At 32.8% G+C, this 12,848-nt stretch overlaps 1 protein-coding gene across 1 annotated transcript; it reads right to left on the reverse strand.

Moving 5' to 3' along the window:
- Positions 1-2,877: 2,877 nt before the first annotated feature.
- On the reverse strand, positions 2,878-10,692 carry LOC128241797 (neurogenic locus notch homolog protein 1-like). Its single transcript, XM_052958880.1, has 8 exons — positions 10,601-10,692; positions 9,000-9,038; positions 6,651-6,830; positions 5,676-5,789; positions 5,249-5,338; positions 4,727-4,896; positions 4,465-4,587; positions 2,878-3,042 (listed from the first exon to the last, which is right to left on the reverse strand). Exons 1-8 carry the CDS (start codon positions 10,632-10,634, stop codon positions 2,941-2,943), a joined length of 852 nt encoding a protein of 283 aa, XP_052814840.1. The 5' UTR covers positions 10,635-10,692; the 3' UTR covers positions 2,878-2,940.
- Positions 10,693-12,848: the final 2,156 nt, after the last annotated feature.

Below are 12,848 nucleotides of genomic sequence, written 5' to 3' on the forward strand. Positions count from 1 at the left end.
GACTAGGTGAAAGAAGTTTGTTGCCCTGTTAGCAAGTAGCTAGACACAGAAATGGGCAACAAGTCAATCAGAAAAGTATAATAAAAATGTTAGGGAGAAACAAATCCTGCATTTCGCTTTATTTTTTACTTGTAAGAATAATTACTTGTAAATCAATTTTCAAGATACGCAAATGTGGTTTTGGAAAATATTTTTCATTAATTTCAGGCATAGTAATAAGTCCATGGGATGGTGTTTTACTTTGCTTTTACTCAAGCTAGAAACATGAAAATAACAACGGGACCTACCCTTGATGCAATAACGGTTATTTGAATGGAGAATTCGATGGCACGCATACATTTAAAATAAACCTGACCGTAACGGCCCGCTATGTACAACTTCAGGTGACAAACATCACCGGATACTTTGATCTGTGTGGAGTCGAGGTGCTCGGATCCCCTAGTCCAGTTTAATCTTTATATTTGAGTTTTATGTCTGTCTAAAATGTGGAACTCGCAAACGTTTGTTTCTATTTGACCTTGATCCTAGTACCTTTAACCATGATCTTGTCTACACTTAATATGTAATTCTCAGATAAAAGTCCAAACGTATATCGATTGTTACTTGCATGGTTTGTGCCCAGTTACAAACAGCTACAAACAGAAATATTAGTCTATGAATATAAATTGAAATACCTTGATTATTGAGTAATAGCGAAATCACAAAAAAACGAAAAAATAAATTGTGTAAAATAGAAACCGAAACACCTCATTTATAGAAAAACACACTTTATAATCTCATTTGAAAGACAAACTAAAACGTTTATTCGAAATTGTCATCAAACAGGGATATATTCCTAACAATATTAACTTCTTTTTGGAGCGGAATGTGAGTTAAACCTAACTTTTTGCACATGTTCAGGTTATGGCCCCTTGCATTGAGTATGTGAGTTCCACATGTGTGTTAGTCATAACACTTAAATTCAAAGTTCAGAATAATGTGTTGCTTTAATTATAGAAAATGTACACATATTATATAGTAGAATGCGAATATCGCTTGCTTCTTTTGCTTACAAAATATTATTTCAGCACAGTACTGGTCATTTCGATCTATGCTATTTTGTCAATATGAAACACCATTAAAAATGCTGCCACAGTATTTTTATAATTCAATATGATCATATTTTGCTTTAGGTTTTCATTTTAGTATTTAATGAAACTGTACAAAAATGAAACACAATAAGTCCTATTTATATCAGTGTTTAGGTGTTCATTTAATTTAACCGACTTCATTATGATATGAACATTAAAATAAATAAATAAACATGGTCTTTATCTTTAACATATCACTATTGATACCATGCGTAAGTAGAAAGATTGAACTATGCCGAAAATCTATAGCGACATATCAAAGGGCAAAAGTAAGATGCACACGAGTGAGAAAAAGGGAATACAAATTTGAATCATTTCTACAATATCAAAATGCGAAATTTGACGAACACAGACCCGCGTAAAAACTTGCAATATTATAATAATACATCTAAAAGTGAACACGACGCTAGTCTTTCTAATCTTCATGATTTCTTTTCAAAACTATAAAGGTTTCGTAAGAGAGAGAGACAAACTAAATGAAGAATCTATGTTGGATGATTGAAAAAAAATCAAGATTGAACAAGCAATTAAACCTTAAAACAATAATGATGTGTATGATGTTGATCAAGTTTACAATTAGCATATTAATTATCAAAGTACATTTAACAGATTTAAGAATGTAAACGTTTAACTATTAAATTTAATAATAGACAAGGGAGTTTTTTGCCAGTTTTGTACAACTGGAATTAATAATCCTATATATAAACAATTCTTGCGTCCGGAAAAAAGTATTAATCTTTTACAGTATTAAGTTGTCTTGGTAAATTATTTACCTTAATGATTAATTTCCTTGATAAATTCGTCGAGTTCAATAACCGTATTTATCGTAGTCAGATTTAGAAAAAGCTATTTTACTACGGATAACTTGTTCATATTGAATAATTAAATTCAGCACTAAAGAAATAGAAAAAAAACTGAATTTGTGTATTTATAGACCTTAAACAAGCATTTGACACAATCTGGAGATCGCGGATGTGCAAAAATCTGATAAATACAAATACGAATGGAAAATGCCTCAACTGATTCCGAACGTGTATAACAATATAAGGTCATGTGCACTAATAAATTCAGGAAGCTCAAATTTCTTTCTAAGTTATATTTTCTGCCAAGGCTAAAAAGCTTTCTTTGTTTCTTCAGCGTCAGCAGTGAATTGATTAGCAGGAATTCATTACGCTCATAAATAAATGCAAGCCAATTTTGACCTTTAACCGCAATTTGATTTAAGAATTTTCTTAAGAATTTTCTCCGATGTAAGCACATTAATCCAGTTTTCTTCCTTTCCTTATTTTAACTGAAATGAATACAAGATATGGGCGAGTTATGTGAAAACAATATCGCGATAACCCGTTTTCTGAATATCTCAGTATCTGATGCAGCATGCGTTGTATGAATATCATATTAACTATGCGAGAAATACACACTAGGTTGCGACAAGTACATATACTGAAATGAACTGCAATAGAGAAATAATTGTATTAACATTCTAATAAGCAAAGGTAGTATTGCTTTTTTGAAAAATCACTGGTGGATTTAGGAGGTGGAGCGGGGGGTTGTGTCAATATTGGAGGAAAAAGTGATAAAATATGCTCAAATTGCAGCATTTCGGACTAAAATACTTAATTCGCCGCCTTAATAGTGTTATTTCATCATTTTATAAATCCCAAACTATGTTCAATGTACGATATAATCTAAACCATAATATATATTTGTTTGAAAATCAAGTATAATTTCAATAAGCTTTTTCATGTTTGATGTTTTTCTTTTTATTTTAAATCAGGTTTAAGGCAATAACAACGAATCTGGATGGTCGTTAGGCAATTGTGTAGTATTTGTTGGGGTCGAATAATCCTGCACCTCCTTGCTCAATATGTCGGATTTCTGGCGATTTGTCGCAGTGCTCTTGAAAGGCAATCTATCAAAAAAAGAGAACACAATCAAAAAGAATGTAGAATTTGCACATGAAGTATGAAAATATGTATTGCTCTTGTGATTTATGTTCTCGTGTTCGGCATAATATTTTCAAGGTTTTCTAAAACAAAGATCTAACTTAAATCATATTGAATAAAAAATATGCTTTCTCTTTGCTAGCTATGATATGAAACACCCCTTGGACAAATTACGATCACCATATACCTGCAATTTCAAAAAAGTTCATCAAAAGGTCAAGTACAATATACCAACTAAAGGTCTGTTAACACTTGTAAACAGATAAGTGAATTCTTTCTTGGCTTCCAACGACTCATGCGATTACCCAAACATTTATCAGCGGTGAAATGTTAATGTATTATTCCTGCTGCCTTGTCCTTGTGTGCCTTTATTAAGGAGTTTGACAGAATTATGTGCGGTTTGGCTTGTTCCCATTGTTTAATAAGCGGTACGGCAACGATGTTTTATACACTGTTTATTTTTATCTGGACTACTGACAACGAAAGCAGGGTTGTATCTCTACCTGTCGACTGTAGCCCATCACTGAAGATTCATTTTTGTAGCTCAGACCTTTGTCCATTTGTTATGTTATTGAGTATTCAATATAACGTTTGCGGTGAAATTAATATCTGTTGGTTTTATTTACATTATAGGGGTCATCTACAGGACAACAGTTAAATCATGATTTGTTTTTACCTACTTGGAGTACTATTTGATCTAACCTGTGAGGTTTTATCTATTGCCTGTCTTCGCAAACAATAATAAGTTTAGTCATAAACTGTTTTATTACAACAACCAGTACATGCCAAGGGTGATAACCCCTATCATTTACTATTTATAGTGTGGGCATCATTAGGGAATTGCTTATAATAAAGCAGATCTTGCCAATGAAGTTCAATCGCAACGTGTTAGTTTGCTACTTGGTGGACAATGTTTACAACATGCTATTGGTTTCGACCTTATCGTTTGCCATACCGATATCCTTGGTCCTAGATGTGATCGTTCCTTGATTATTGTGTGGGTTTCACAACACGAGTTTAAAACAACAAAAACCACAATATCAACAATACTACTTTTTATAAATCTAAGGAATTCTGATTGTAATAACACTATGTCGACTATTAGGAAAAATCATTTTGTCAACATTTCACGAGGAGTCTTTTTAAAAGCACAAAGCTAAGACCTTGTTCAACGAGAGACACTCACCGCAAAATACAACACGAACTGACGACACGTGCGTTAAAAATCATTACAAGAAGGTAGAATTACTGCCTTCCAATGGTAAGCAATTTATTTTACCGCCAGGTTTTAAGGTTAAATTTTCTAAAAGGAGTTCGATGTCAGGGGATTTGTCAATATATAACCGCATTTTAATGATTACTGTAAATTATAAAAAGAAAATAGTCACCTTAAACCCGTTTGGAAGGCATTCCAAGAAAACGCCTGATATGCCGTGGCCAACAGGATAATATCCATGTAGGAAAGTACCAATTGCCGTATACGAGGGAATGGAATTGCAATCACTCATAACCTATACGATTATACAACAATTATCCATCTTTAATTTTTCATATAATTAAGGTTTCAAAACTTACAACATAGTTTAAGTGATGTAATTCAATGTGCTGATATTTTATCTGAACACTTAAGGAACTATGTTTAAAGATCACCTGAGTTCCTTGATGCCACCCTTTAGGAACGCTTACGTTGCAATTGTTTAAAACAAACGCCTCGTTCGAGGTGGGTAAGCCGGATGAACAATTTGGAGCTTTATCATTGGCTACGGGCTGACCATGTGACAAATCACTCACAACTGAGTATTTGTTGCAATACTGGTATACTGTAACAATAACATGGACATTGGGTTAACCATTAAAAATGTTCATCTTTGCTTAAATATGTACAAATCGATAAGTTAGTTGTGGGTAATAACTCATGCAGGTTAGTAACCTTTTCAAGAATTATGGCAATTGACCTGACAATTCGTTCTGGTGGTGTACAATTTCAATTTTGAATTGTAATCAAATTATCGATTTAAGTTTATATTTGAACTACTTATGTCGAAATATGTTTCTCCTTTATCGACATAAGATAAACAATTTAAGTCATTAAGACACCTAAACATTCAACCTATCGGCTATCTTTGGTATGGAACCGTTAAAGTAAAGGACATTACGTAATAGTTAGTTTACCAGGGTTGGTTTTCGTTGTTGTTGTTGTTGTTGTTGTTGTTGGAAGGGTTGTCGTAACTGTAGGTGCTGACGTTGTGGTTATGGATGAAGCTGTGCAGGTAAAGATGATTGTGCGTTACATAAATAGACTTTTATAAAAACATGAGTTTCTGAGTGGATCTAATTCCTATTCAATTCCATAGTATTATCCGTTTAAGGTAAAAACTCCCAGTTCATGCTAATCATCGTACGTTAGAACCGTTTATAAGAGTCTTTCAAAATCGTAATAAAAAATAGTACTATATAAGTAGATTCTGACATGACGACTTTATATCAAATTTATAACTTCGCGTCGAAAAACGTCGTGATTAAAGATCCTATCCCCCAGTGTGCAGACACAATAAAACGTATGTATTAGTTCTGTCTTGAAATCAATTTAATTGCTTACCTTCACAATATGTCCCAGAGTATCCAGGTTTGCATTTACACTCAAAGTATGGATCTGTGTCCAACAAATGGCAAAGACCTTGTCCATTGGTACAGTGCTGGTCATAGCAAGAATCTTTAACAAAAATGTACCATTTCTGGATATTGCTTCATACGATTGGAAAATGGTGTTAGAACGCATAGTTTCATAATAAAAGTAAAGTTCGTTTTGGAATAATTATCATTGCATTGAACATATTATTGCAGCATCTCAAAAATTACAAGTGTGTTTAACTCATAACTGTAAACCTGTAAAAACTGATACTCGTACTACTCCAGAGCTCGAACCACTGATTCTAGGTTTATAAGTTAGGCACGTGTCAATTAGATATATTTTCAGTCGTAAACTTGTAAATTTTATTGCAAATAACAATTTCTACACGTACTTTGCAATTCAAACAAGAAGCACATTTTCTTAACGTTATTTACAGTTATTTTACTTTAAGTCAATTCAGATAACACAGGATCTTATTAGTCGATAATTATTTTTCAAAAGCTTATAAAAACAATATGGTTTTAACCCATATCAGTAAACGTTTACATAAATATCTGGGCTAAATCAACTGCGTCCCGTCTTATCAATTAGGTACGTTGCAATCTTTCTTATCCTGTAAATTTAATCTTAATGTACGAAAACAAATGCGTGAAATTTCCAAAGCCATTGCTGCTGAGTTAGTAACTTCACAGGTTACCAGTCCGTTTGCATAACATCTCCAATATAGCACTTGATACAATTTTATTTCCTATGACATGCTTAGTCAAATAAATATTATATTCTGTTATTTTTGTTCCATATAACTGGTTCGTAATAAGCAACAGTTTTATAAGCATATGTGACAGTATTTTTGAGCATGAGGTTTATATAAAACATCCTGGGCTTTTGAAAACAACAACGACGCGAAGTAACACTAACTCTCACTAACCTCACAATACATACCTTGTTCACAAGTAGCTCCATGAAAGCCAGGTTGGCAATCACAATAGTATAAATGCACTCCCAAAACTTCGTGTTCTCTTTTGCAATGTTGCGCTCTACCATGACAATGGTCTCGAATTTCGTTGTTTGAACAATCAGGAAGGTGATTGATGTGATTTGCGATGTCATCAAATATGAACGCTTTAAAATCAAAGACTAAATAAGTGACCAAATAAAAGCTATTGTCATCACAAACAAAGTCAAACGTTTATACAACTGTCTTTTAACTTGACTGTTACGAAGGCTGACATACATCTGAACCACTCTCGATTCCGTTTTTTCCGGGTGGAAACCAGTACTTTAGTCCAAATTGAGAGGCCATGAGAGAGTAACCCTGGTCTGGATCGAACGAGTAACCTAGTGTGTACAATGCGGACACCTAATCCTCTCAATCTCCTTTATAAAGATTTCAGAGCTTTCATCCTCTTTGAGTAATCCAACATGCATATACTATACAATCAATGTTTCGATATGGCGCAGCACTTTGGAAAATAAATTAACTTTTTAATAAGCGTAAGCAACTTCTTTCAAAATGTCTAAAATCTATTATGTTTCTGCATAAACTATTGTCCACTTACTAAAATTTGTTATATAAACGAATTCTGTCTGGTATGTACATAAACATTTAAGACATTTCCGAATAAATTGCAATACATCAGAAAACTAGCATTTAAATTTAAACCAAATTATAAGTAAAAATGTTTTATACTAAACATCAGAATAATCAGATGCGTCTTTGTTATACCTATACATGTGAACACGCCAAAAACAAAACAGTGAAATGAAAATTTATATCATAAATCTTTCTTAAATTGAAAAACTCATCAATAAGATAGACAACATGATTTCGTCAAAAGGTTCTTAATTAAACAAACTGTGACAAAATGGCACAAAACGTATTTGTAAAACAAAATTTAAAATCATATTAAACCAATTGGAAACGCTCGAAAAAATCATCCAAAATATATATAATTTATATAGAATGTGACGATTTAGGTTAAAATCTACCATGATTAATAATGATTAATGGTTAAAGGTCAGCCAAGTGCGTTGCTGTCTTGAAAATTCAAAGCGTAATCCACACATCGTTTCCGCAAAACACCCTGCGCGAGGGATGAACCTATCTTACACGAACGGCTATGGTAGATGCTTTTTCTCCCACCTCCAGTATAAAAAAAATAAGTACAAATGTATTTTTTTGCTGGAACTCTTTTGTGCTTAGTGAAAATAATTGCGTATGGATATGCGATAATTCGTGGTTGTCATTGATATTCGAGCAGTGATTCAGAGTATGTAAATTGTCTGATCGGTCTTTAAATAGTTCTAAGAAGAGTGAGCATTATTTCTTGAAAGGTGCGTGAAAACTGTTTTCTGGGGGCATTTGAAGCGAGAAATAATTAACTAGCGTTCTAAATATTGCCACAAGAAAAGTTTTCCATGATGCGCTTCAAACAGACGCTCCAGACGACAGTCTTCAACAAGGGAGGTAATTACAATGTGGTGACCATTAAAAGAAGTTCCATACGGGCATTTTATCTTCGCCCGTGGGCAAGATAAGACATTTTTAGCATGGTTAAATTAATGGATCTATTTATCTGAGGTTGGAGAAAAAAACGTTTTCACTTACGGATTCAAAACTTGTTCACAAATTCGTCAGGTCATTATAATTAAAAGCCCATTTTAGAATTACTATAAATAGCAAATGTAAGAACGAATCCTAGCCCTTACATCTCAACAATCTTAAAATCTGTTTAGAAAATCATTTCAAAGCATGACCAAATGGAAGTCTCTTCTTTTGAGCGGATAAATATTTACCAGCCCTTGGGGGTTCTCGTCATTGTTGCTGTTGAGGGTCAGAGTGTACATATGTTCAATACATTTAAACATCAGTCGTATTTGATAGATTTTTGTATAGTTAAATATAGGACTCTTTGTAGAGAATCGGCGCATGTTTTAATTAAAGATGCCGGTAATAGCAATCACGAATGAAAGCTGTACAATTAAACACATCAACTGAAAACACGCCATAGTGACACAAATACTCTATACCCATTTTTTGATAAACGTTTGCATTGAGTTCTCATGTTCTGCTGGCATTTAGAAATACGATCGGGTGCAAACAATTAGGGATGGTCGGAAAAACGATTACAAAACCAGTTTGTAATTACTGAACAAATCTTGTTTAATAATGTAAATATATCGGACTTGAAACTGAATATCTACTCCGTTTGATATGATAATATATAAATCAATCGTTTAATCTTGATATCACACTTTTTCACAACTGTCATAACGTACAAAACATCTTACCATGCCCTATTAGCCCAGAGGACAAACAACAGCAAATAACTGCAAAAAAGTCAATGAAATAATACTTAGAATATAATGAAAAGCACCAAAACCAATACAAAATAAAAAAGAACACCTAAGGATGAAACTAGCGGGACTAGCACATTTTCAAAATTTATAATAATAATATGTATATATAAATATACATAAAGAAAGGGCGGGGTCGGCAAAGCTCTCTACTGGCTGATTTAGAATGTAAATAATACTTTGATTGGCCGCATAAATCGTCTCATATTGACCATGTTACATTCTTAAACATAGAACGTGAGGCGTTGGACTATATGCGCCTGTTAGATAATGCTGTATTGCATGCGTTATAAACCTTTATTAATTCGATTTGAAATTGTTTATTGAAAGGACAGCAAAGAGGAGTGTCAGTGTAATTGCATTATTGAAACAACTTTTTCGACTTTGAAAAACTGTTTCCTTCAACGTATGTTTATTGTATTTTTAATTGCGTTCAATGCATTCTACACGTGAACAAAGTTATGCAATGTTGATTACCACCATTTTAAGAACATCGATGTAAGTGAAAAGATTATTATGTATTTGAAATTTACTTATCAGTTTTTGTTTTCTTTTAGTGTGCTTTTGAACTGTTATCTTACTTCTAATGTAATCAAAAACAAACACCACCTAGAAAGTCGTTCATGCAAGTTTATTGCAAAAAAGGTATCATCTTAACAAATCGCCTACACAATTTTTATTGGTTTACTTTGATTTCAAGGGCTCAAATGAATATATTATTAATATATTCCCAAATAAATGTTAACAAAACAGTGAATAATACGACATTATTTTAAAAAATCAGAAATTAGAACGGTAAAGAAAGTACATTTCCAAAATAATGCAACAATGATGCTAGTTGTAAGAAGGCTGAACACATATATTGACGTACTTGCTTTGGAGCTAATCGAATATTTAACTAGGTTTTAACTAGTGTGGGGAATACCTACCATACATAAATAGAGTGTTTACATACGATTTAATGAAAATAAATCATTTTAAACTAAAGTCACCGATAACACAACGGATAAGTTAATTGATATATAATTGAAACAACATGTACTCCAAAACAATTTAATTATAACAATTATCGAGGCCAAGCAGTCTTCAAACGTGTGACAAACAACGTCGCCTTATCGCAAATGCTACGTTTACTTTAGTATTATATATATTATGTATATAAATTTCGCCATAATGATTACTCTTCAAATATATTTTAACTAGAGGATAAGTCCGTTCCGTCTTCGAGAAGATTATCGAAAAAAAATGTAACTTTAGTATATACAGAAATTTATATGTATGTTTAGGTTACATAAATCAAGGTCTAAGGAGTGTTATTAGTGGATTATTGGCTTAATTGGTCATGTTTTATCATCGAATCAGTTTGTCTTATCTCCTGTTATTTATGAAAACAGCAGCTTTATTATCCAGACAACTGACGAGAGCATGCTTTTATAAGCTTTCTTCCAATACGAGCTAACGTTAATAAGAATAAACAAAAATTCAATAATTACATATTAATCGAATTCTAAAAATTAACAACAAATGGTACATACTGCTGAAATGTTTAACCTCCATGTTCCAAAACATGAATATGATGTTTCCATAGAACACGAAACTAGCTTTGGGTTTGCACCGTTATCTCTGAAAAGTAAAATGCCACTCAACTTTCAGGTTCAAGCTAAGTACAATATTAAATAAAGAAATTCGCACATACATGTGGTAAGGATCCAAGATAACATATCAAATCAAACACATAATTCATACGTGATACAATTTTGGAATTTGCATTAACATTTGAAAAGTTATGGAAAGTTTAATATTTATTTCAAACGAGACAGCCGTTTTAAACAGTTCCACGTCTGTTTAACTAATATGCATGTACTTCATTCATTTTTGTCAATCAACTGATGAAACCTAATAATTATGAACTCAAACTCATTTATTCGTGATAAGAGGCCACCTGCCCAATACACAGCGTACATAAAGCCCATTAACACGTAATTAAACTTAGTTCTTACAAATGTACACACATAAATGTACAAAAGATAATCGAATGCACTGTTATCTGTAAAATGGTTTAATATAAGACAATGTTATCGATAGAAAAAAACTGCTTATGTTCATTTTTAAATATATTTAACACCTATGATAAACATTAATTATATTCAATCATCAACACATATGACTTGAACACATGATAATATAGTGCTTATTGTCTATAAGGCCACACCAAATTAATGTTTATTTCCTCGGATTTTTGCCAAAAAAAGCGAGCGAAAAAATAAATAAATAAAAGTTTGTCAGTTTTCATAAAAACTGAAGAAAGCGAAGAGCGAAAAATGTATTTTTCCTTATATTCAATATAAATAAGAAAGATTGTTAAAAAATTATTGCCCTTAAACCCATTTTAATGCCATCTTGACCTGGACCTCTAATGGACATTGGGAAAATGTCGGAATACATACTATTTATTCATCCGTGTTTAGTACAAACATTATATGGATAAATCTAATTTCTTATATAATTAAAACGTATTTTAATATGACAATCATTCATAATAATAAATAACCCTGCTTTTAGTAAAAGTTTGAAACGACTTATATAAATCTACCTGAATCAGTTTAACATCATATGCAACTGTATTTAGACATAACGTAGGATTGATTTGGGATTTGTAAAAAATGATCACTTAACACAGGCATCATCAAACATCAGACTCCATATAACATAGACTAAATTTTGTTTTTATTATCACAGGAAATGCAATGACAAGTGCTTATTAAAACAAAAAGAACAAATGTATTTTTCAGAGTACTTGTTTTGGTTATTTAGATGTTTTTATGCACCAGCCAATTGTATATGCCCCCCCCCCCAAGTCCGTAATAGCAGGGACTTTGACTTCAGGTCTCTCAAAACCCGGTTAAAATACCCGACCTGCAGGGACACACTGCTGGTAAAATCCCTGCCAAATGGCCCCGCAACCCCGAATACCTATGTGAGGCCCATTCCCGACTATTTTCAATATGAAGACAAAACCACATTCACTAGGCACTGGGGGCCATCTGTAAGGTAAAAACACAGCCCATTGCCTCTGCTGTCCCCGGTATACCCCTGGAACAAGGGCGAGGGGTGGGCGGGGCAGTGGTTACAATTGACAAGTGCATTACAATCCCGGATTATGCTGCAAATAAAAACAAAATATAAGGTGATAAACTTTCGCTTACTTATGTTGAGTTATATATAGACCAGTGTTTATATCGCTATTTGTGAAAAGATACTTGTTCAAAACTGTTGTTTTGTCAGAATTTGATCAAAAATGAGCTTGATACATCAATTTGGACCAAACAATGACTCATGTTCCATATCATCTTCAGCATCGTCGTAACGAGGTAAAATTTTGGTCCCTTGTATTATGATTTGAATAAAATAATACAGTACTAAGTTGATCATTCCGATTTCCATTCAAATCGAGTCACTAATTACGCAATATAATCGCTACCAGTCTCTGAAACATGCTTTATTGCATAATGGTTTCTTTAAATAATGATCCTTTAGTGAATGAGCCGATCAACAATGACTTCAAGCATGCTCAAAACATATTTATTGTCAAAAATAAGATTTAATTTCCAAACTTCGAGCCACATTGTTTATACCGGAAGCCGCCATTTTGATTGAATTTATTGAAACCCATGCTAAACCGGTCGATATACAGTATAAAAACACTACGCATCGGTAACTTCCCTTTACAAAAACACGAAAACTAGCGTAGAAAAATTATTCTTGAATATTTTTAGCCTTTTA

This window comes from Mya arenaria, chromosome 7 (genome assembly GCF_026914265.1).
Source record: "Mya arenaria isolate MELC-2E11 chromosome 7, ASM2691426v1".
NCBI lineage: Eukaryota > Metazoa > Mollusca > Bivalvia > Myida > Myidae > Mya > Mya arenaria.

Bases quoted from the DNA above. Each gene is read 5' to 3' on its own strand.
- LOC128241797 (XM_052958880.1), bottom strand. From the start codon at position 10,634: ATGTTTTGGAACATGGAGGTTAAACATTTCAGCA. The intron at 6,831-8,999 runs GTAAGATGTTTT...TTGATTTTAAAG, and splicing joins CTCTGGGCTAATAGGGCATG to CGTTCATATTTGATGACATC. The intron at 3,043-4,464 runs GTGACTATTTTC...TTTTTTTGATAG, and splicing joins GCCTTCCAAACGGGTTTAAG to ATTGCCTTTCAAGAGCACTG.